This window comes from Bos taurus, chromosome 22, assembly GCF_002263795.3.
Source record: "Bos taurus isolate L1 Dominette 01449 registration number 42190680 breed Hereford chromosome 22, ARS-UCD2.0, whole genome shotgun sequence".
Lineage (NCBI taxonomy): Eukaryota > Metazoa > Chordata > Mammalia > Artiodactyla > Bovidae > Bos > Bos taurus.
The window spans coordinates 49,113,967-49,137,490 of record NC_037349.1 but is presented as its reverse complement, the minus strand read 5'-3'; the positions used below and the strand labels follow the sequence as shown (position 1 = coordinate 49,137,490).

Below are 23,524 nucleotides of genomic sequence, written 5' to 3'. Positions count from 1 at the left end.
AGCTCCTCATTCCTGATGCTGTGTTCTTGTTCATCCTCCTCCTGAAGACCAGGGCTGGGGTGGCTGTGTGGGTGGGTGGAAAATCAGAGGCAGCCACCGATGTGTTCAGAGATGGAAGAGCTGGGGCCATGGACTTCTGAGATGACCCAGGTTAGCAAAACGATCAGATCCAAACTGTTAAAAATAATGACTTTCTTTCAGTGTTCTGGGACGCGTCAGGGCTAGGGTGGCCTACTCTGTTTGAGTGCAGAGAGACTTGGGACGGAAGGCCTTGTCCAGGTCTTCCACGGAGTCACAGGCTGAGCTCCAGCTAGACCTTGGGCCAGGACATCCACCCCCACATGGCCTCCAGCCAGTTGCTGAGGGCCCTGGCTGGATAAACCTTCCTTCCTTCTCTCTCCTGGGGGCTCATTTTTACCTGTTTCCCCTTGCTTCAATTGAAGGGGGTTCCTCAAGCCTAAGCTTGGCCAGTCAGGCAGACAAGTGGAGTTCTGGAGAGGCTTCTCCCCGCCAGGCAGTAAGTCTCTCATCACCGCTAAGTGGAAGGCTCATTTCAGAGCTCATGGTGAGAGCCAGGCGGGCGCTATAAATAGCCATGTTGTGGAGATTGGCGGGTGAGCAGGGGCAGGGCAGGGGCCTCTCGGTCGTCTTGGTGGTAATTGTGCTCTGTTGCAGGGAGGGGGGCAGCTGAGGAGCAGGATGCATGACCCCTGTTCTGGTTTGTCTGCCCATGTCAGGGCAGCTCTCTCATGTGTCCATGCCACTTCCACATGCGCCGGGGGCTGCGGAGCTCTGGGTTCTGTGTCCAGACAGGAGTGGACTGCCTGTCTGCACTTAGGGCCTATAAGCTGATACTTCAGCCCACTGTGGTGTCGGGCAGTGTCCAGTGTTAGATCCGCTTGTCCTGTCTGCCACCTCCGCTGAAATTCTGGACCCAGGTCTGAGAAGGGGTGGGAACCAGCCATGTCCAGTAGTCTCAGAGGTTGGGATAGACCTAAACAGGCAGGGAGATGGGAGTAGGAGAAGGGTTTAGCTGGCCTGGAGCCCCTCTCCAGGCTTTGTCAGTAACATGCCTGCAAGGGCAAGGACTAGAGGCCTGAGAGGCAGGCCCTGGCCTCCCCTAACATTGGCGGGTAAGACAGCCTTGTCCAGGGCAGAGAGGAGGTCAGCTCCAGGGATGGCAAGTCTGGCAGGTGAGACCTTGGCTTGGGTGCCTGGGGCCACAGATTTTGGGGTCCCTGTCCTAGGGAAGTTGGGGTGCTCAGCTTCAAGGCTCTGTGAGACAGTGCTTTCTGGAACAGCCTTTGGTACCAGGATTAGCAGTGCCAGGCTCCTAGCAGGTCCAGCACCTGTCTAGGACTCCCAGGTCGTTAGAGCACTGCCCCCTGGGGTGTGGGCCCTGCCCACAGGATGCTGTGCGGGTGCCTCCCTCAGCAGAGATTTGGAACTTGGGGGAGATTGGGACAGGAGGAGCCAGCTCCCCGGGAGGGAGGAAATGGTGAGCGGTTTCTGGGTCCACCTGGGGACGCATGGGTCAGAGGCCTTGTAGGGTTCATTCTGCCTTTCGTGCTCTCCAACAAGGAGCGGAAGTTGTGTGCCCACCCACGGCTGGAGATCTACCAGCAAGACCAGATCTATTTCATGTGCCCCCTGGCACGGCAGGGAGACTTCTATGTGCCTGAGGTGAAGGAGACAGAGCGGAAGAGCCGAGGGCCTGCAGAGGCCAACGACGCCCTGGTGGATGGCACAGGTACAGGGTCGGGGGTGAGGGTGGGGTCTCACCTGGAGCCCCCCTCCTGGACGTGTGGGCCTGGTGAAGGAGCCTCCTCCCTGGCTGTGTGGCACTGTCGGTGTCCAGACCTTGGCTTGGCAGAGGTGGAAGAAGGAACCCACCTCCCCATGTGCAGAGTTGCCTGTCCCTATTCACAGGGATCCATGGAGGCGTGGCTTCACACACGTTACCCTGGCAATGCAGATAGAGATCCTGCCCCGGATTCCCTTCACCTTCAGATGCAGCAGGCGAACCCTTGGAAGCTCAGATCACAGACAGCTGGATGCTCATGGCGGGGTGGGGGGCATTTCTGAGGCTGCTCAGGAAAGGCATTGCTTAGGTCAGGCTCATTAGAAGTGAGATTGATGCTGGATGTGGAAGGTAAGGAGGGGAACATGGTGTCCCTTTGGTCTGGGTCCTGACCAGAGCCAGCTGCTTTCTCCCTTTCAGAGAGGAGCCAGAGAGCATGCAGAGGGAGACAGGAGACAAGCACCCACCCCTTCCATCAGAGCCAGCCTCCCTACCCCAGGTCCAGGCACCAAGTTGCTTGCGTGCTCTCAGCCTACCCCTGGGCTGTCCCCAGGAAACCAGGGGGCCTGCTGGTAACATCCCAGCCTTGGCCATGCCGGAGGAGCCCTGTGGGAATCTGGTGGTCCATGACCTGTGGGAGTGGCACAGGACCAGGGAGTGACTGCCTTCTTCACCTCCTGCTCTAGGAGGCTCCCTCTGTCCTTCCAGTCTTCAACAGCCAAGGTCACCCTGAGAGACATGTGTTGGCGGGAGCGGGGGGCGGGTATTGGGAGGCTGTCTTCACTCCCTAGGGGCCATGTCCAACACAGTTAACTTCATCTGCCACTTAATTACCTCCGTGGGGCACTGCTCCCACCCGCCTGGTAGCGCCTGGCAGACACTCTTCAGCACCCCTACTGTGGGCCCAGGACGTGGCACAAGGTCAGCAGACCCTGGCAGTCCCCAGGGCAGGGAGGGGAGCACCCTGACCTTGCTTCAACCTCCCTCTGCTGCCCGCACCCGCGTCCTTGGCCCACCCACCCAGCTCCCCTTCCAAACACTGCCTGCCAGGGGTGTTGAAGGACTACTTGGCACCCGCTCCAGCTGGCTGCAGCATTGCTCCCACGCCCCCAGCTTCTCGGCCTGTCCTCCCTACCAGCCTGCCCACCCACTCCCTGGAATTGGGGGCCAGAGGGTCTGCCCACCTCTGACAGGTCTGCCCTGGCACCTGGGGAGGACTCCGGGTGTCCGCCTGCCAGGTGCATGCCACTTGAGCTGCAGTGCGTGGTGGGCGCCTGGCTGCCCAAGACTTGGCCTGTCCCTTTCTGCCTCCCTGCTGTGGCCCCCACTTGGGCTCAGAGGTGAAAGGGGTGATTAACTGCTTTCTGCCTGTTATTACATTGATGTATTATTTAGCTCCAGAGAGGCGATGAATATTTGATCTCCTTGCATTGGCTGTGGGCAGTGGAGGAGAGAGGGACTGGGGTGCGGTGGCAGCTTCATTCTCTGTCTCAGCAGCCTTGGGGGTTTGGGTGATACCCTGCCTGGTCTGGCCTGTCCTGCCCAGAGACACAGGCCCAGGACTCAGACTTGGTCCTGCACAGACCCCGATGGAGCTGGAGGGCTGTCCCTTCCCTACCTTGCACTCCTTAGTTAGGATGTCCACTTGTGCCCAGGGGCTGTTCTCCCCTGGCAGACTGGCCTGAAGGGGCAGCCCTGGGCTCCTCCTCTGATCACCCATAGCCAAGGGGCTGGGAGAGGGAGGAGGCAGGCAGCTGGCAAGCAGGCGGGTCCCCACACCTGGGTCCCTAGAGAGCCGTTGGCTGTGTGGGCAGGTTAACAATGGGGCCAGGGAGAAATTATCCCTCTCTTGCTCCGTACAGGCCTGCAGCCTCTGGGTCACCAGTCATTTAAGGAGAGAAAGAGGGACTGCTGTCCTTCCCCAGGGTCACAGAGAACCACCCACAGCTCAGGGAGCTGTCCTGGCTCACTCTTGAATGCCTCCACCCTGGGAGCCAGGACTGAGGCCCCAGCAAGATGAGGGCCCTGGGCCAGCAACCTGGCCCTTGCAGGGCTCATTTCACCCCTGCAGTAGGGCCCAGAGTCATCTGGGGGCCGAGGAGGCTTAGGAAGCAGACCCCCTACACATACCCACCCTGAGCCCCAGCTGAGGCTCAGTGAAAGTTCCAAGCCAAGTCCAAATGCCAAGCAGTCCCCAGCTGTGCCGGGCCTGGGGCTCCATCACCATGGAGACAGGATCTGTGGAAGCTGGTCCACCCCTCACCTTCTGTGATGTTTGACTGCTGCCCCCTCCCTCTCCCACCAGAAGGGAGGCATGTCCACCCTCTGTCGGTCTGAATTCCTACACACAGTGGGCCTGAGCTCTCTGCCTCTCCTGCCGCCCCCAGCCGTTGTTGGTGCCTCTGGTCTGAGGAGATGAATTGAGAGGCTGCTCCAGAAGAGGGCAGATGACCTGGCCCGGAGGGTGTACTGGGGATGAGAGGAGCAGGCTTGGATGGATCTCAGGGCTCCCCAGCAGGTAGCAGAATGCTCCCATGGTCCCCTCCTCCTGCTATGGGGCTCAGGAGCCACTAGAAGTTGGGGATGGGTAAGGGCTCCTCTGGGGTGACCCAGGCATAAAGGAAGAAAGTCCTTAAAATGCTTCATCCCCACACCCTCCTCCCCTGTAATTGGTTGTTGAGAATTTCTCAGGACTTCTCCATCAAACTCCTCCCTTAGCATCCTCCTCAAGTTGGGGCTCAGTGCGGCCAGAGGCAGGGACATGGCTGCCCCTTGGGGAGCCCTGCGTGTGGGGAGTGGCACAGGAGAGCAGGCCTCCTGGTCCCTTCCCCTATCCTCAGGCCTTCTGGGCTGTGTTCTGGCCTTGGACAGACCCCTCTCCAAGCCTGAAATGGGAAGTGGAGGAGGGGACTCTACTGGAGTCTTTGTTCTATCCTCAGCTCCTTAGGTCAGGGCTGAAAGGTCCTTAATGGGCTGCTGGGGGCTCAGGGGGCAGCAGGCTGACCTCCTCCCCCTGCCCCCCTCCCCCACCCAGCCCCTCTTCTCTGGCTCTGCCCTGTCAGTGGACCCCCAGGCAGGGCAGAGGGCAGTGGGAACGAGCCTCCTGAGCCTGGGGCAGCTTTATTATTCATGAGCACACTGTAGGCTGAGTTGCTGTTGCTGGTCGGAGAGCCTCAGTCCTCTCCCTGGAGGAGGGGGTGGGGGTCCCAGCTAACCTGAGCCCCACTCTTCCCCCTCCAGGTGCTGACACAATGAGCGACACGAGTTCTGTAAGCCTGGAGCTGGGTCCTGGCAGCCGGGACACTTCAGCGGCCACACTGTCCCCCGGGATGAGCAGCCGTGCCTGGGACGATGGTGACACCCGCAGCGAGCACAGCTACAGCGAGTCAGGTGCCAGCGGCTCATCTTTCGAGGAGCTTGACCTGGAGGGCGAGGGAGCCCTGGGGGAGCCAAGGCTCAGCCCTGAGACTGAGCCCCTGGGGGCTCCCAAGTGGCCCCGGGAGCCCAGTACCCCGGAGAAGGGCGAGGAGTAACCGCGGCCTGCACCTCATGTGGCGCCGCTGCTAAGGAACTGAGCGTCTCTGCAGTCCTCCCCTTCCTCCACCTCCCGGCCTCAGGCCGGGGCCAGGGCTCTCACGCAGCCCTGAGTTCTTCCGCCCCAGGCCTCTGGCCAAGCCTTCTCCTCACTGTCCTCTCGGCCCCTAGAGCCAGGGGACCCAGGACTGTTATCTGCACCCAGCCCCTGGGGCTGCCACCCCTGTTACATCTCTTTTTTCAGATTCACGTTGAACTTCCAGGACCCAGAATAAAAAAAAATGATTTTCTTGGTTTCACCTGGATTTGTGCTGTGCATTTGTTTGTTCCCCCTGTGCAGATAGGCCCGGAGTGGGCAGGAGCACCCCTGGCCTGAGAAGAGGAAGGTGCCCTGGTGCCCTGGGCTGGGCTGGGGTGGGGGAATTGGAGGCCCTTTGCCCCTGCTGTGTAGCTCTCTTTGACAGCTGCTCCTCCATTGCAGTGGCCCCAGGGCCTCCCCCAGACTTCAGGAGAGCAGGCCAGGTGGGACAAGGGGCGTGAAAGCTGAACCCCGGGTGCCCTCTGGGGCTCGAGTGGGGAGTTCGCCACCCGCCTTTGCCTGCCACAGAGAGCGCCTTTGTGTCCATAGCTCAGGTGCTGACCCTAGTATCTGCCCCGCTGGTGAGGGCATCCCTGCCAGTGCCTGTGTACCTGCGTGTGTGCAGGCAAACACACACGTGCTTTTGGCTTTTTATGTGTAACCGCGGATGGGTCAGGTGACGGTGGTCCCGGGCGTGGCTGTCTTTGTGTGGATGGCGGTGTGACTCTGTGCACATGCTGCTGTGCACAGTATCTCAGTGTAGTTGTGTTACAGGGGTGAGAACCTGGCTGTCTGGAACCATCACTCTGGGGGCTTGTCCGTATACAGCTGTGTGTGTACAGCTCTATGTGTATGGGGGTGTGTTCAAGTGGAAAGCTGTGTGTTTCTCTGTCCATATATAAAGCTGTAGTAGGTCTCTGCAGCTGTGTGTCCATGACTAGCCATATATGTGTGAACATGTCCCTGTGTACAGCTGTGTGTCCACATGTAGAGCTGTGTCTGTGTGTACAGTTGTGTGTGTGCGGGTAATACTGTGTGTGCGGCCGTGTGCACATGTGCAGCTCTTCATGTAAGGCTGGGTGTGTGCGCGCATGTGCATAGCTGGGTGTGTAACTGCATGTCCATGTGCTGCAGCAGGACCGTGTGGCTCGCTTGCTGCAGGCTGCACACCAGGCCACCCGGGCTTGCACTGTGTTTAAGGCCCAATGTCTTTGGCGTGGCTGCCTTGGTGGGTGGGCTGGGGTTGCTGTGCAGTCCCCTCACCTCAGCACCCCACTGCTGTCAACCCCTCTGCTCCAGGGACCCGGCCCATCGCTCGCCGACCCCAGGGAGCAGCTGCGCTGAGACAGCCGGAGAGGGTGAGACAGCGGGAAGTGAAGACAGCGTGTCTGTCTCCGAGGCCTTGTCTGACAGCTCTGCACCCTTATCCTGCTGCCACCTCACCTCCCATTAGCGATGGAGTTTGTGTTTGTTTGGGTTTGATGTGCTGGCCTGTGGCACAGCTGTGCGCTTTCCAGAGCAGTGGGGTGTTGGGCTTCTGTGTCCAGGGCAAAAGCCTGTCCTTCCTCGGTGAGAATCCCCCGAGCCCACATGTAGCTGTGTGTACCAGAGGCACCTGGGCGTGCTGTGTGCTCACAGGCCTGTGTCTGAGTTGGCCTTGCCTCTCCTGACACCTGTGGAGCAAAGGGCAGCGCCTGGGGAACACGTGTCGAGAGACCCTGTGCGGCTCGCACATGCTAGTTAGCGTGTGTGCAGAGTGGCTCCGGGGCTACATCTCGGTGCAGCACCCCACCTTCCCAAATCCTTCAGTATAGTATGGCGATGCCGATTACCCCCGGCCCCTACCCAGGGGCATCCTTTCTTACTCCACTACAGGAGGGAACAAGAGTCAAGAGCGTCTTCTCAGAGCTGTCCCCACTCTGTGCAGGCTCCAGCTCCTGCTCCCTCCTACACAGCCGCCAGTTTCAGGAGCCTCTTCCCCAGCCCCCTCCCCTCCCAGATCCCCCTGCTGGCCCCAGGGTTGACCCTAAGTCCCTGGGCCTGCAACCCCACCCCCTACCCAAGCTTGGTATCTCTTTGCCATTAATACCTTTTACACATGAGAGTGGAGATTCTTGGAGGGGTCAGGGGAGGTCAGGGTTGGGGAGTGTGGGGGGTATAATGGCTTTAAAGGTCATCTGCAGGAAGGAAGACAAGGTTCCATCTTCCTCTGACCCTTTCCCCCCTCCCCCGACCCCTTCTCGCTCCATCTTTTCCTTCTAGTGACTCAGGCCCCAGCTCTTGGTCGGGGCTGAAGACATGCCCTCACCCCAGCCCTGGCATGTGGACGGGAACGCAGTATGGGAGTCGGTAGGGAGAAGGGACGTGGGGACAGGGAGGCAGCAGGCTAAGCGCTCCCCCTGGATCCCACGTGCCCCATTACCTATCCCCCAGGAGCATCCCACAACCCTGGAGCCAGCCTTCCCGCTCTCACAGATGCAAACCCACAGCACTGTGCGCACCCCACTGGGCTCAGTGACCTTCCCAGCCGCGTGCCTCATGCTCGCTGGTCTTCTGGGACTCAGTCTGACTCGGGGCGGAGGGGACCCGAGGCACCTGCTCTAGCAGAGGGCAGGAGAGCCCGAGGATTCAGCACCACGCGGCGGACAGCGTCGGGCCGGTGCTCCTGAAGAGCAGGGGAGTGTTGCAGGCGTTTGGAAGGAGGCGGAGGCCGGGTTGGGCGCGGGAGACAGGGAGTGGGGAGGGACGGAGGAGGGGTTGGGGGCGGGCCGGGGCCGGGGGCGGGGCGGGCAGCGCTAGAAAGCGGCCGGCCGAGCGGGCGGGCAGAGCGCAGAGCTGCCGAGCCAGCGAGCGAGCGAGCCAGCGGGAGCTGGAACCCCATGCCCCCGGCTCGCTCCGCTCGGTTTTTCTCCACGCCAGAGCGGGGCGCGCAAGGTAGGGTAAGCCGGGTGCTGCTGCGGCCGCCAACGACCGTATCGATCCTGACCCCGAGTCCTGGGGTCCCTCGGGCCCTCGAGTTCCGGGGCGCCCGGGGCAGGGACTGGCCAGGGCATCCAGACAGCGCTAGTCAGGAGCTCCGGGAAGAGGGAAGGCAGCCCCAGGCGTCCCGCCTTTCTTCCCCAAAGATCGCACGCCCTGCATCTTGCTCCCTCATTCCTCCTACCCCTCCGTCCTTTGGTCAGTCTTTCTGTCTGTGCCTCTGTCTGTCTCAGCCTGTCAGGCTCCATCTCCCCAAATTTTGTGGCCCAGGCTCTCAGGCTGCCCTGCTTCCGAGGTTCTCTCTCCCCTTCAAGATTCTGTCCCTGTTGGAGCTTTGGTCTCAGCCACCCCTGTGGGAGGATTGTGGTTGACTCTTTTGGACTCAGCTCCCATTGGGTCTGTGCCCCCATCTGTGTTGGTCTTCATGCTTACCTCTCTCTCCTGTTTGCCTGCTTGAGCTGCTTTTTCTGGGGATGCACAGGATCGCAGTTCCTCTGGCCTGGCCCCAGCAGGAGATTAACCCTGGGGTGCTGAGGGGGCCAAGTGAAGAGCCCTCGTCTTTGTGGCCAGGACATGGGGTCCTTGAACTTGTTCTGCCCTTCTTCAGGCTCAGTTTCCCTCTCCTAGCCTTCCCGAGCCCATGCTATTGTGACAGCCTGTGTGGCATGGGTGTCTGGGCGGGCAGCTGGGGCACAAATGATGGGGTGCAGAGTGGAAGAGGGAGGCAGGAGTCTCTGAGGGCCAGGGTGGACAGGGCCCTGAGGCCAAGGACGGGGAGATTGGAGGTGGTGACTTTCTCTGCTTGGTTGTGAATTGAAGAGAAAACGAAGGCAAAAGTCTCAAATGGCAGTCTATATACATAGTGCTAAGGTGTCCAAAAGTCTCACCCTGAACCCTGTTCTGAGATTTTGACCAGATGGACTGCCTGCCACCCCTGACACACACACACACTCACATCTACTTTCCCTGTTGACCTTAGGACCTGTGGCCACTTCAGTGTCCCTCCCTGGGGCCAGCCTCTCTACCTTGCTGTCTGACTTTCAAGACCCAGAGTCTCTATTTACTTCCTCAGTCAGGGGGAGAGGCTGGGAACCTTGGGTACTCATTTGAGCTTCCCTAGAGTTCGAGACTACCATTTAGAGCTTCTTCTTTCCCTCTTCCCTGGTGGGTTCTCAGCCCTCAATGGCTCCTCTATGGAAGCCCAAGGATGGGGACTGGACCCCCAAGTTTGTAACTGTGATCTTCTGCCGCAAAGCTGTTGACTTTGGGGTCCCAGGAGGTTTGTGCAGGGTGTTGGACATTCTTCTGGGTCTTCTGTTTTCTGTTTGGGCCTCTGCCCTGTGTAGTTCCTCCACCTCTGCTAAATTTAGGATGAGCGCAGAGCTCATCTCCAACCCCAGATCCAGGTAGGGCTGAGGGACAGGCCAAGGGGTGTGCCAGGAGCTTCTCATCCTAGTTAAGGGCACCACCTCTCCCTGGCTCCTCAGTCCCTGGGAAAGAAGTTTGGGGGAAGCAGAATCAGAAGAGCTAGCCACTCTCAGGTTCCACTTCTCCCTACCTGTTTGTCTGTCTGTCTCTCTCTCTCTGCAGGAGCTGAGTCCCTCCTCATCCTCTTCCTGTCTGTCCTTTCCTGGTCTATTTCCACCTCTGTTTGCTTTTGCTGCTTCTGCCCTCCTCCCCTGGAGGCCCAGGTCTGCCAGACCCATCCATCCCCTCTGGGGCCATGGGATCACTGCTTGGGCTCCTGGCTCTGCTGCTGCTGTGGGGCGCTGTGGCTGAAGGCCCAGCCAAGAAGGTGCTGACCCTGGAAGGGGACCTGGTTCTGGGTGGGCTGTTTCCGGTACATCAGAAGGGTGGCCCAGCAGAGGAGTGTGGTCCTGTCAATGAACATCGCGGCATCCAGCGTCTGGAGGCCATGCTTTTTGCGCTGGATCGTATCAACCGTGACCCGAGTCTGCTCCCAGGAGTGCGCCTTGGCGCGCATATACTCGACAGTTGCTCCAAGGACACTCATGCTCTGGAGCAGGCACTTGACTTTGTGCGTGCCTCACTCAGCCGTGGTGCCGATGGCTCACGCCACATTTGCCCTGACGGCTCTTATGCCACCCATGGTGATGCTCCCACTGCCATCACTGGTGTCATTGGCGGCTCCTACAGCGATGTCTCCATCCAGGTACATGGGGGCTGTTGAAATGGAGGCTGGGCAGGGAAGCCAGAGGGGGTGGGTACCTGGAATTCCAGCTGAGCAGGGACTCTGGGTTACTATGTACTGGAAGAGGACTAGAGGCTTCCTTTGAGCAGCTTTTTAAAGAAGTCTAAGACAGTGCCCCTGTGGGGTCAAGTTTTAGAGATTATGCAAGGAAAACATCCCACTTCCAAGACACACACACACATCTGATGTTAAACAGCCCTAAGAAGCTTAATAGCCAGGACTTTTGTGTCAGAACTCTAGTTTTGAATTCTGGTTTTCCCACTCACTGTGTGACTCTGGGCATTATTTCTCTCTTCTGTAGCTCAGTTTCATCCTTATAAAATGGGACTCATAATGCTTACCACTCTTAGGGGTGTGGTGGTAACTTAATGAGGTAACACATACAAAGCATGAATCAAGGGGGCTGGCAGATCATAAGGGTGTAATCAATATTAGCTGCTGCAAAAAACAAACAAACAAAAAAAAATTAGCTGCTGCTGTTATTAAGCCACTTTAAAGATGAGGAAACTGAGGCTTGGAGAGAGGCAGGCCACAAGTCCAGGTGCTCACAAAGTGGAGACATGAACTTAGGCCTCTCAGCCAAGGACCTCGGGGACTGTCAGATCATCTCTCCATGTATTGGAAAGGGGAGACAGAAGCCAAGAGCAACCCAGAGAAGAAAAACGGAGGGGGGGCCCAGAAGGAAGAGAAGCAGGATGTGTGTGGAGGTGAGGAGGAGGGTACCCCAGGATCTTCAGTAAGTGCAGGATAACCAGGTGAGGGGGGAGGGACCCAGGCCCTCCCTCCTGCTCTTCCCACAAGGGGTCGGCAGAGGGCACAACTGATGGCCTTTGGCACACCTGGCTGCTGCGGCCCAGGGGGATCCTCCTTGTCCTTGACTGGGTTCCACCTCTTGCCTGGACCCTTCCCTGGTGCCAGCCTAGGCTGCTGGAAGTTGGGGCCAGAGCTGAGATTGGTGTTGGGAGTTGCAAGGAGGACCTCGTCTGGGGGCCTCAGCTGCCTCCAGGAGGCCAGCAGAGGGCATTGCCATCAGAAACCAGGCGGGGACCACTGACCCAGAATGCTTATTTAGGAGAGGGGAAGCAGGAGTCTGAACCATGGAGGCAGCTTCTGGCCTGGGGTGGGGAGGGAGGCCTGCTCACAGCCCTATTGCAGGGAATGAATTACCGGTTCTGCTGGGCCTGCTACTGGACGTGGCCAGCAGTACCTTAGACAGGCATGGCTGCACCAGCACCTCCATCTGTAGCCTGGGCTGGGGGCAGGAATGGGGAGGCAGCCTCCCACTGCTGATGTCTTCAGGGGCCTCTGGGGTGCTTTCCCAGCACCCACCCTGCACAATTCTTTTCAGGGCCCCTTGTATTTACCTCCAGGAGCCCAGTTACCTCTGCTTCACCCCAAGCTGCCTGCCTTCCACAGCTGGGCCCACAGCTCAGTGTCCATCTGCTTTTTCCTTGTCTGGGTCAAAACAAGGCTCAGTCCTTTATCCTGCAGCTGCACCTGTCTGGAATGGTTCGTCCACATTCCTGCCCCTTTTCTCTCGCCGAAATCCCTATCATCTTCCAGGCACTGGGGCTTCATGTACATCATTATTCTTAATCTGCCTAGCAACCTTGGAAGGCAGGAATGAGAAACTGAGGTTCAGGGAATTTGCTAACTTGCCCAGGGGCGCAGAGTCAGACAGTACAGGGAAGGCACTGACACTGCCCGAGTAAATGTCTATGTCCCGGGGCTGCAAACAGAGGACCTGACTCCCTCTTGTGGAACCTGGGCCACGCCCTGCTCTCACCCACCATGCCACCAGGTTCTTGGCTGGACCCCACTCTTAGGGGCACATCCCAGGGATCTGAGGGTGAGAGACTGGCTGCCAGGTAGGCAGGAAGCCTTGTTAATTTCAGGCTCGGGCATCCAATAGAGACCCACTCTTGGGCTCTCAGGGCTATGGAGCCCTCAAATCTTAGTCTTCCTTCTTTGGGGAGCCTTTTCTTCTCTTTCCATCATCCCATCAGAATTTACTCTGGGATAGAGAGCTTAAGACCCCCGAGCATCCCAGAGGCCATCCAGTGCCTCCTCCCTGTGCAGCCAACGGATAACCTATCTCCACCCAGGACTTAGGTTTTTCCTTAGCACTCTCCTTTTGCTGCAGCTGTGCATCTGAAGGGAGACAGGGGAGGGGTTCGAGTGTGGCTCAGGACCATGGTGCCTTGGCCCTAGGTCTTTCTGAGCCCTTAGGAAGGGACAGAAAACTTGCTGCCCCCAGGGGGAAGACACATCAAGACAATGTAGGTCTTTGGAGATAGGGAGACATCATAGATGACCACATGGGCACTTGATCCCAAAGTCTGATAGCTGGGTTGAGGGGCACAGCCGTCTCCAGCATTTGACTTGGTCTCTATCTTTGCCCTCTCAACCACCCCTGCCCCCCACCCACCCCACTGCAGGTGGCCAACCTCCTGCGGCTATTTCAGATCCCTCAGATCAGCTATGCCTCCACCAGTGCCAAGCTGAGTGATAAGTCCCGCTATGACTACTTTGCCCGCACGGTGCCGCCTGACTTCTTCCAAGCCAAAGCCATGGCTGAGATTCTCCGCTTCTTCAACTGGACCTACGTATCCACCGTGGCATCCGAGGGTGACTATGGCGAGACAGGCATTGAAGCCTTTGAGCTAGAGGCCCGCGCCCGCAACATCTGCGTGGCCACCTCGGAGAAGGTGGGCCGCGCCATGAGCCGCGCGGCCTTCGAGGGTGTGGTGCGAGCCCTGCTGCAGAAGCCCAGTGCCCGTGTGGCTGTCCTGTTCACCCGCTCTGAGGACGCCCGCGAGCTCCTTGCTGCCACCCAGCGCCTCAATGCCAGCTTCACCTGGGTTGCCAGCGATGGCTGGGGGGCCCTGGAGAGTGTGGTGGCAGGCAGCGAGGGTGCTGCTGAAGGCGCCATCACCATAGAGCTGGCTTCCTACCCCATCAGCGACTTTGCCTCCTACTTCCAGAGCCTGGACCCGTGGAACAACAGCCGGAACCCCTGGTTCCGTGAGTTTTGGGAGCAGAGGTTCCGCTGCAGCTTCCGGCAGCAAGACTGTGCGGCTCACTCCCTGAGGGCTGTGCCCTTTGAGCAAGAGTCCAAGATCATGTTTGTGGTCAATGCTGTGTATGCCATGGCCCACGCCCTGCACAACATGCATCGCGCCCTCTGCCCCAACACCACCCGCCTCTGTGATGCAATGCAACCCGTCAACGGGCGCCGCCTCTACAAAGACTTCGTGCTCAATGTCAAGTTCGATGGTAATGGTGCCAGCCAGGTCCACCAGGCTGCTGGCTCTCGGAGGGTGAGAGGGAGCAGGCCCTCAGGTTCTAGCACATGGCTAGGAAAATACAGCCCACCGCAAGTCAGGGACTTACCAAAGGGCTGGTGTCAGAGTTGGGACAAGGCCAGCCAGGCAGGGAAGTCTCCAACAGGAGCCAGGCCTGAGGTGCCACTTCCTGAGATCCTTCCAGGGAGTAGACATCTGGCCTGGCTCTGCACTGTGAGGGTCTCTGCTTCCTGCTTGGGCCTTGCCTTCTATCTCCTGCCTCTTTATCACGCAGGGAGTAGAATCGGGAGACCTCAAGCCTGTTATCAGGCAGCAGGATATCAGAAAGAGTGAGAATAAAGGTGCATCAGGATGACCCTCTATTTTCCAGGAAAATTTCTGTTCCTAATCTTGCTTTTCCACTCGAGGTGGCCATGGTCTCTTCAAACCAAAAGTTATCTTAATAAAAGTTCCAGCTTCAAGAAAAATAAATGCCACAGAGTCATCACTGTGCTTCAGAAAGAATGACTGCAGGAACAGTGAGAGAGGGTGCCAGAGCTGACAAAGCTTGGAGCTCTGGACCAGGATCAAGAAGAGTAGCAATTCCTATAAGATTGACATTCAGAGTTATGGGAGAGTCAGGCTGGGGGTTAGTGTTGCATTTGGGTCTGATTGGGTTGACATTAGAACAAGGCTAAATTTAGCCCTCTGGGCTAAGTGGAATTTATAGTAGGGCTCAAGTTGGATTTTAAGGACTTCGAGGACTGGGTAGAAAGAGTAGAGGCTGTGGGGGACCTGCATTTGACTCCAGGCTGCACCACTCACCATGGGGTCTTAAGCATATCATCTGCTAACTTGAACGTGGGGTCCCTGCCTTCTCAGCCTGGTTGGGCAATGTGAGGATCACAGGGGGCTGGGGTTGGGGAGTGGAGTGATTTGTGAGCTGCCTGCCAAGCACATTCTGGTAAACATCAGTGGTTCCAGGTGACCACTGAGGTTGGGATTCGCTTATACTGCAATCAGTGTTAGGACTGGTGGGGGGTTGGAGCTGGAGTTATCACTGATGGGATTAAGTAGGACCAGGACTAGACCTAAGGTCAAGTTTAGCTTTTGGAGGTCTCCATGTTAAGTTTGGAGAAAGGGCTGTGGTGTGTTTTGGGATACAGTTGGGGTTTGGGTTGGAAAGTCTAAGATTGGGTTTTGGGAGTCATGGTTGAGTTGGTGTGGGCATTAGGTTTGTGGAGATGCCTGAATTTTAAGGCTGGGGTTCTGTTTGGGGCTTGGGGTTGGGGTCTGTTATTTATTTAGGCCTCTCATTTAGAAAAATGGCTGAGGTTAGGCAGGCTTTAGTGCTGGGGCGAGGATCAGAAGGACAAGGACTGACTTCAGCTCTGGGGTTTGGGTTCCATGTTAGGGCTGAGGTCACATCAGGATGACCCACCAATCCAACCCTCTCTTCCTTCCCTCCCCAACCCCAGCCCCCTTCCGCCCAGCTGATACCCACAGCGAGGTCCGCTTCGACCGCTTTGGGGACGGTATTGGTCGCTACAACATCTTCACCTACCTGCGGGCAGGCGGTGGGCGCTATCGCTACCAGAAGGTGGGCTACTGGGCAGAAGGCCTGACCCTGGACACCAGCCTCATCCCCTGGGCCTCACCCTCAGCCGGCCCCCTGCCCGCCTCTCGCTGCAGTGAGCCCTGCCTCCAGAACGAGGTGAAGAGCGTGCAGCCGGGGGAGGTCTGCTGCTGGCTCTGCATTCCCTGCCAGCCCTATGAGTACCGGCTGGATGAGTTCACCTGCGCCGACTGTGGCCTGGGCTACTGGCCCAACGCCAGCCTCACCGGCTGCTTTGAGCTGCCCCAGGAATACATCCGCTGGGGCGATGCCTGGGCCGTGGGACCTGTCACCATCGCCTGCCTAGGCGCCCTGGCCACCCTGTTTGTGCTGGGTGTCTTTGTAAGGCACAACGCCACCCCTGTGGTCAAGGCCTCGGGCCGAGAGCTCTGCTACATCCTGCTGGGTGGCGTCTTCCTCTGCTACTGCATGACCTTTGTCTTCATCGCCAAGCCATCCACAGCGGTGTGCACCTTACGGCGCCTCGGTTTGGGCACTGCCTTCTCCGTCTGCTACTCAGCTCTGCTCACCAAGACCAACCGCATCGCACGCATCTTTGGTGGGGCCCGGGAGGGAGCCCAGCGGCCGCGCTTCATCAGCCCTGCCTCGCAGGTGGCCATCTGCCTGGCCCTTATCTCGGGCCAGCTGCTCATCGTGGCCACCTGGCTGGTGGTGGAGGCCCCGGGCACAGGCAAGGAGACAGCCCCTGAGCGGCGGGAGGTAGTGACATTGCGCTGTAACCACCGCGATGCAAGCATGCTGGGCTCGCTGGCCTACAATGTGCTCCTCATTGCGCTCTGCACGCTCTATGCCTTCAAGACCCGCAAGTGCCCCGAGAACTTCAATGAGGCCAAGTTCATCGGCTTTACCATGTACACTACCTGCATTATCTGGCTCGCCTTCCTGCCCATCTTCTATGTCACCTCCAGTGATTACCGGGTGAGCGAACTGCTCAAGGGCAGGCTGAGGTAGGGGGGCGGGGCAGAGCAGGACACGGGACCTTCTGTTTCCTGGTACCTTGTTGAGTCTTCTGATAACTCTGAGGCTCCAACAGGTTAAATGCTCACCCAGGAGCTCACAGCTTATGGTGGCCCAGTTGGGACTGGAGGGCAAGGTGGGAAGGCTGAGTGGGGCCTAGAAGGAGTCCTGGAACTGAACTCTGCAGTCCAGTCAGGTTGGAATAGGTAGGGTGGAGGTGAGGAGGACAGTCAATATGGAAACTGATCGGAACAGAGGGTCTGCATTGCCCTCCCCTCTGCCTCCCTGCCTTGAGTTGCGGTGGGGTGTGTACATGGTGGAAAGGTAGGCAGAGGTGAGAAGGAGGCAGGAATGGGAATGGCAGGGCAGGGCTGTGGAGCCAGCAGCCCCAAAGGGTGCGATGCTGTGAGGCCCCTTGGAGCTGGGCAGCGTGACGTGGGACCCCTGGAGCTGTGTGACTCTCAGGTTGAGAGATGAAACTAGGGAAGTCAGGAAAGGTGAAGCAAGGAGTGGGAGGTGATCTGGGATGTAGAGTTCAGGAAGGTCAAAGCAGGTGAAAACCGTATCCCAGTTGGTGGCTTCCAAGCAAAATTCCAACTGGCACTGAATGCTCCACGGGTCCGCTCGGCTTCAAGGGACAATGGCTGCTTCAGATGGGGCGCTCAGGGAAGGCCTCTCCCAGGAGGTGACAGGTGAGGGGCGCTCTGAACAATAAGAGGATAGTCTTGGGTGGTCCTCATGACTCTGGAGTAAATTCCGTGGCTCTCCCCTTTTTCCAGATGAAGAAATGGAGACTCAGGGAGGTTCAATCCCTTCCCTTAGGTCACTCAGCATGGGAGTATAGAGCAGGGTCTGAGCTGACAATCTTAACAATTAAAGGAGCAGGAAAATCGAGGCCACAGCCCCTGCAAAGGCCCCCTCCCTCAGGACAGAGGTACGGTGGGCAGGGCCAGGGCCAGGGCCAGCTGGGCTTGGCTGCTCGTGCACCTGCTGGACCACCTGCCTGAGCAGTGGAGGCCAGAGCTGGGGAGGGAATCTGCTGTGACTCAGCCTGCATTTGCATATTATTTGCACTTGCATGCCAGTCATAAGTGGCTAAGGACTCAGCCGGGAGGTACACACACTGATCCCAAACACGCATGCACACACACGTATCCCTACGTTCACACACATGTGCACATACCTGCACAGCTGGCATGCATCCATATCTACCCACCTACACACATCTGTACACATGCATCCTACACTTTCACACACAACTGCACACTCACCAATCCCTGCACACACACCCGCATATAGATACACATGCGATTACATACCAGCACTCCATGCCTGCACCCCTATACACACACACACATGCCTGCACACACACTCCCATGCATACATGCACCTTGCATGTTCACCCTAACCCCACAGCTAGAACTTTGGTCTTCCTGGAAGACGGTGCACTGAGGCTGATGCTGGGACTGTGCCAACCTTCCTAAAAATTCTCTGGGGCTTGGCAAACGGACCAAGGCCCAGTGCTGGATGCTTACGGTCTCCCCTGCTCCCTACCCCACCACCCAGGCAGGGTTCCCGGGGCAATGGCCAGGCCTGTGGGACAGACTCATCCTTGACCTCTCCCACCGCAGGTGCAGACCACCACCATGTGCGTGTCAGTCAGCCTCAGTGGCTCTGTGGTTCTCGGCTGTCTGTTTGCACCCAAGCTGCACATCATCCTGTTTCAGCCGCAAAAGAACGTGGTCAGCCACCGCACGCCCACCAGCCGCTTCGGCAGTGCAGCTGCCAGAGCCAGCTCCAGCCTTGGCCAAGGTCAGCGTCCATCTGTGATAAGCCCCCGCCCCAGCTATCAGCATGGGGGCCACTTCCTGGGTTGCTGAGATTCTTTGGCTGGGGGTGGAGTGCCCCCTAGATGAGGCTGAACAGGAGTGGGGTGGGGGGTAGTGGTGAGCTGCTCCCCACAGTCCTGCCTCCCTGATGCCCACCGACTGTGAAGGGATCTCGGGACTAGCCCCAACCTCCAGTTTCCTCTTCCTAGGGTCTGGCTCCCAGTTTGTCCCCACTGTTTGCAACGGCCGCGAGGTGGTGGACTCGACAACATCGTCGCTTTGAGGATCCCCACACTCCTTCCCTAACATGGCTGCTCCCCAGAACCCGGTGCAGACCCGTGTCCAGGGCCAGGAGGAAGATGGCTGGAGCACTGCAATAATCCCAACCCCGTGCCCACCCCCAGCGCCACTTGCCACCCTACTTACTCCAACCCTTTAGAGTCAGATGCTGGGATCCCTGGCCTGGGAGCCTCAATAATGACCACCAACTGCCCTTGTAGCTGTGTTCCCTCCTTGCCAGACCCAGGACTTGGAAGGGAGCAAGCCAGGGTCCACTCTGCCCTGGAATAGAGTGGCTGAGGACTGCAGGTCCCAATCCCCAATCAGCAAAGGTGCTTCCAGCCCTACCCCTCCCTCCTTCTAGGGCCTTTTAAATTTTTTATATAACTTATTTTGGGATAGGGAGGGGGGTTAAAATAGGGGCTGTCCCTCCCCATGCACAGTAGTCTGTCCTGTGGTTTATTTTGTATTATCTGTAAATGAAGTGTCTTTATTAAAAAAAAGAAAATCACACTTTGCCTCTGATCCAGGGAGGTCCTTTCATCCCCGCCCCAGCCTCTCAGCCTTCATTTTGCTAGAATTTGCTCACTCTGCTCTGTGCCTGTGCTAGGAGGACCGAATCCCGCCTTATGGAGAGACAGAAAATGAATAAGTCATCCTTCCTTGAAAGGAGCTGCCACAGACTGGCCAAAGCACCACTGGGGTGAGGATGGGAGATTTAAATGGATACAAGCTCATCTGGCCGTCTAGGGCAGAACTTGGGCAGTGCGAGCGATGTAGCAGGAGAGGCAGCTGACTGTGACCCTTGGCTCCTGCCTAGCATTTGAGGAACCTCTGGTCAGTGCAGAGCCAGGCTGGACATCTGAGGTGGAGGGAGCCAAGAGGAGGCAAGAGGAGGCTTGAGCATCGTGAGGAAGGAGGAGGTGGGGCAGAGAGGGGAGCTGGAGAGGCCATCTGCTGTTAGTCCGATGAGAGGAGGGAGAAGAGGCCTTTCTCTCTCCCTAAAGGAACTCGCTCAGCTGTTGGATGGTGGAGCCCAGCGTCCTCGGGCAGCCCCCGAGATTGCAGTCTGGAATTTACCAGCAGAGGGCGCTGAGGCACAGGCTCAGCCTCACTGGGCCCCCAAGCAACCGCTGCCCTCATGTGGCCTAGGGGGCTGTGGGCACCCGAATACCACAGGAGCTGAGGAACCTCTTTGGGGGAAACCGCAGAGTGCGGTATCTCAGAGGGACAAAGTCCTGCACTGGGAGACGGGCAGGCCAAGGACATTTGTTATTTTTAAGTGAATTCGTTTGCATCTATAGACTAGTGAGGCTGTGGGCTAACAATTTAACTTTGGGCTAACAATTTAAGAAATGAAAACAGAAAACTGAAAAAAGAAAATTGTAGGAGTGGCTTTCCCTCTCGAGCCAATATTTGGGGTGTAGGGATGCCAAATAAAATACAGAATGCCCAGTCAACAATGAAAGCTTTTTTTGGTGTGAGTATATCCCATACTAAATATTTTTATTGTTTATCTGACACTCAAATTTAACTGGGCGTCCTGTGTTTCCGGGCTTCCCCAGTGGCTCAGCGGTAAAGAATCTGTCAGCAATACAGGAGGCGTAGGAGACTCGAGTTCGATCTCTGAGTCGGGAAGATCCCTGGAGGAGGGAATGGTAACTCACTCCAACATACTTGCCTGGAGAATCCCATGGACAGAGGAGCCTGGTGGGCTACAGTCCATGGGGTCGCACAGAGTCGGACACGACTTAGCGACTAAACAACAACGAACATGGTTCACAGCTGCTGTTGCTAAGTCGCTTCAGTCGTGTCCGACTCTGTGCGACCCCATAGACCGCAGCCCACCAGGCTCCCCCGTCCCTGGGATTCTCCAGGCAAGAACACTGGAGTGGGGTGCCATTGCCTTCTCCGGGTTCACAGCCAAAAAGGTACAAACGGGTAGTCAGTGAAGAATCTCCTTCTATCCCTGCTACCCATCCAGAGAGAAGGGCCCAGAGGCCTGGGGATGGGGAAGAAGGGCAGGAGGCGAGTGAAGAATTCCTCAAGTCGGTGCTCAAGTCTGTGGGCCACATCCCTTTCCTTCCCTGGGCCCCTCCTCCCTCCCCTCCCTTGGCATCTCCACTCCACGACAGGTGTCGTAGGCGGAGAATCTCACCTGAGCCCTGCTCCCTTAGACCAGCCAATAGCAGGACTCCGCTCAGGGAGGGGATATGGCAGGGCGAGGTGGAGGCACCGTGTCTGCTCTTAGGGGGACCGAGGCCCCGGCGTCCCTTCGAGGACCCTTCCAATCGGGCAACCCTGGAGAGAGACCGGCGCGGCAGCAAACGAGGGTTACCGCCGGGGCGTGGATCCCGGGGGCATGGCCCCCGAGAGCAACCCAGTCCCGCCTCCGCCGCGTCGCCATAGGGCGAGGCTGCGTAGGGGCGGGGCCGGCTGCTGGCGGCTGTGGCGGACCGCAGAGAGGATGGGCTGAACTCCGCGACCGTGCGCGACTGCGAGAAGACGCGAAGGTGCTAGAGGCTGCGCAGCGAACGTCAGCGGCCCGGACGACAAGGCGCGGAACCTCCCGGCTCCCGACACCTAGACGGCTTGTGGCGCCAGAGGGCTCTTGAAGGGACCGCGGCAAGGCCACAGCGCGAAGTCCTTCACAGTCCGTTTAAGTAAGGCTGCATTTTGTATTTCCACACAGTTGAACGTCCTGGCGGCTAATTAAATGGTGAATAAGGCAAACCCTGAGGGAAAGCTCCTATGGTTGCAGTCCGTAGCTGCCTGTGAGAATGGTTGGCAGCTTTTTTCTGACGTACCTTGCAACAATGAGAAGTGCAGGAGCGAGCGGCGAGGTTGAAAAGTATCTGACAAAGTTCTTTCCCCCCATTTACAGCGAGTGAGGCGCGAAAATCAGAGTGAGCTTGGGATGGAGACTAGTTGAAGCATAAAGGGCGACTTTAAATAAGTTCGTTAGCGAAGCTGTGGGGAAGGGGCGGTGTTACACTCTTAACTGTGCACCTGAAATGTTCCTATTCTTTCCCCGCTAGGGGGAGGTGTGTGTGTGTGTTTAATGGAGGGAATTTTAAAATTTAATTTAATTAATTAATTTATTTATTTTACCACACTGGGTCTTGGTTGCTCTGGCTCTTTCTAATTGAGGGTAGCTGGGGCTACTCCTCGTTGCAGTGTCCGGGCTGATGGCGGTGGCTTCTCTTGTTGGGAAGCACAGGCTTTAGGGCGCGCGGGCTTCAGTAGTTGCGGCTCCCGGGCTTCGTTGCACGGTGGTATGAAGGATCTTCCGGGATCAGGAATCGAACCTGTCTCTTGCATTGGCAGATGGATTTTTTAAAAATTATTTATTATTATTATTATTGGCCGTGGTTGGTTTTTGTTGCTGCGCGGGTTTCTCTAGTTGCGCCAGAGGCGAGCCGGGGCTACTCTGCGCTGAGGCACGCAGGATTCTCAGTGCGGTGGCTTCTTGTTGCGGACAACAGGCTCTAGACTCTTAGCTGCTCCGCGGCATGTGGGATTTTCCCGGACCAGGGATGGAACGCGTGTCTCCTCTATTGGCAGGGAGATTCTTAACCACTGGACCACCAGGAAAGTCCTGGAGGGAAATTTCTTGTGGTAAACTGTAGGTAGCCGTCAGCCTGTCTGGGTGGACTTGGATCTCTGTTAACACGGGGCTTGGGTGAGGGTGGTTCAAGGCACTCTGCTCGCTGCTCCTCCCGGTACGGGGTAGGGAGGCAGTGAACCCTCCGCAGAGGCAGATCCTTGAGAGAATATGGCAACTCAAGAAGTTAGTGATGTATTGATAGCAGAGGTGTTGGGGACAAGAAGTAGAGCTGAGGGAATGACGCAGAGCCTGGAAGAAGATTCAAGCTCTTCCCCTGGCCAAATTGTGTCAGAAGTTTGCCGCAGAGCTCCTTTCAGGTCAGAGCTCTCTGTCCATTCCTCCGGCCTCACTGTGGCTGCTCTCACATCAGCTCCTGAGGGCGGGGGTCGTGAGAAGTATGGCGGAAAGGAAGAGACACTGAGGGTCTGAAAAAAAAAATGTGTCCACCCCCAACCTCCTACAGAAAAAGGGAAGGAGCCTCCCATTCCTACCCTTGTGGGCCAGCGATGGCATTTTCTCAGTCTAGGGAAGAGGGGCTAGAACTGGGGAAAGCAGGGCAAGGAGAAAAGGGGCAGGGGTGTTAAAGGGAATGGTAAGAGAGGGAAGAGTAAAACAGAGGCAGCTTGGGGGTGGGGAAGGCGGGAGGAGCAAGAGGAAGAAAGTAAACATGGAAGCTTTAAACCTGAGGACTCTTGCCAAAATGTCAGGGTTTTTTTCTTTGTTTGCTTTGGTTTTTGTTTTAAAGAAAAATAGCTTTATTCTTTCTGTGAAAACAATTCTCATAAACAATTTAAGCAGAAAAGTACAAAATAAAAATAAAAATATTGCCTAGTTTCATCACTCAAATATAACCATCACTGACATTTTTACAGCATCCTAAACATATTTCTATGCATTTTTACAGATAGAATGGAGATAGAAATACTTTCATAAAAGTGGAATTGTGCCATATGTTTATGATTATTATTTTTTTTTTTTTTAGGCTCAGACACATCTTTATTAATCACAATAGGAACCATTACAGTCAACACATTTTTGCCAATGAGAAATAAATTTGTTTATATTGTAGTGTAAAAGTCCATGCTTAAGGAGTCAATGAACTCTTGGAAAGCATTTTCTGCCTCCTGCTGGCTGTGGAAGCATTTTCCTTGCAAAAAGTTGTCAAGATTCTTGAAGAAGTGGTAGTCAATTGGCAAGAGTTCGTGTGAATACAGCAGATGAGGCAAAACTTTGTAGCTCAATTTGTTCAACTTTTGAAGCACTGATGGGTGATATGTGGTTGGGCATTGTTGTGGAGACGAATAGGGTCCTTTCTGTTGACCTATGC

At 56.9% G+C, this 23,524-nt stretch overlaps 2 protein-coding genes across 13 annotated transcripts in view; both read left to right on the top strand.

Annotated features, from left to right (window-relative positions):
* The window catches only part of TEX264 (testis expressed 264, ER-phagy receptor), a 30,219-nt gene extending 24,585 nt beyond the window's left edge, over nucleotides 1-5,634 (top strand). For all 12 annotated transcript variants that reach the window (XM_005222886.4, XM_005222881.4, XM_005222883.4 and 9 more), the window contains 2 exon segments: nucleotides 1,582-1,750; nucleotides 5,042-5,634. In XM_005222886.4, the coding sequence (XP_005222943.1) occupies nucleotides 1,582-1,750; nucleotides 5,042-5,334 (462 nt within the window). In that variant the 3' untranslated portion in view covers nucleotides 5,335-5,634.
* A 4,482-nt stretch (nucleotides 5,635-10,116) lies between these two features.
* Nucleotides 10,117-18,594, top strand: GRM2 (glutamate metabotropic receptor 2). The gene is made up of 5 exons (NM_001205866.1): nucleotides 10,117-10,566; nucleotides 13,044-13,881; nucleotides 15,368-16,443; nucleotides 18,114-18,294; nucleotides 18,521-18,594. The coding sequence occupies exons 1-5, from the start codon at nucleotides 10,117-10,119 to the stop codon at nucleotides 18,592-18,594; spliced, it is 2,619 nt and encodes an 872-aa protein (NP_001192795.1).
* Nucleotides 18,595-23,524: the final 4,930 nt, after the last annotated feature.

Bases quoted from the DNA above. Each gene is read 5' to 3' on its own strand.
- GRM2 (NM_001205866.1), top strand. From the start codon at position 10,117: ATGGGATCACTGCTTGGGCTCCTGGCTCTGCTGCTGCTGTGGGGCGCT. The intron at 16,444-18,113 runs GTGAGCGAACTG...CTCCCACCGCAG, and splicing joins TCACCTCCAGTGATTACCGG to GTGCAGACCACCACCATGTG. The intron at 18,295-18,520 runs GTCAGCGTCCAT...TCCTCTTCCTAG, and splicing joins CAGCTCCAGCCTTGGCCAAG to GGTCTGGCTCCCAGTTTGTC.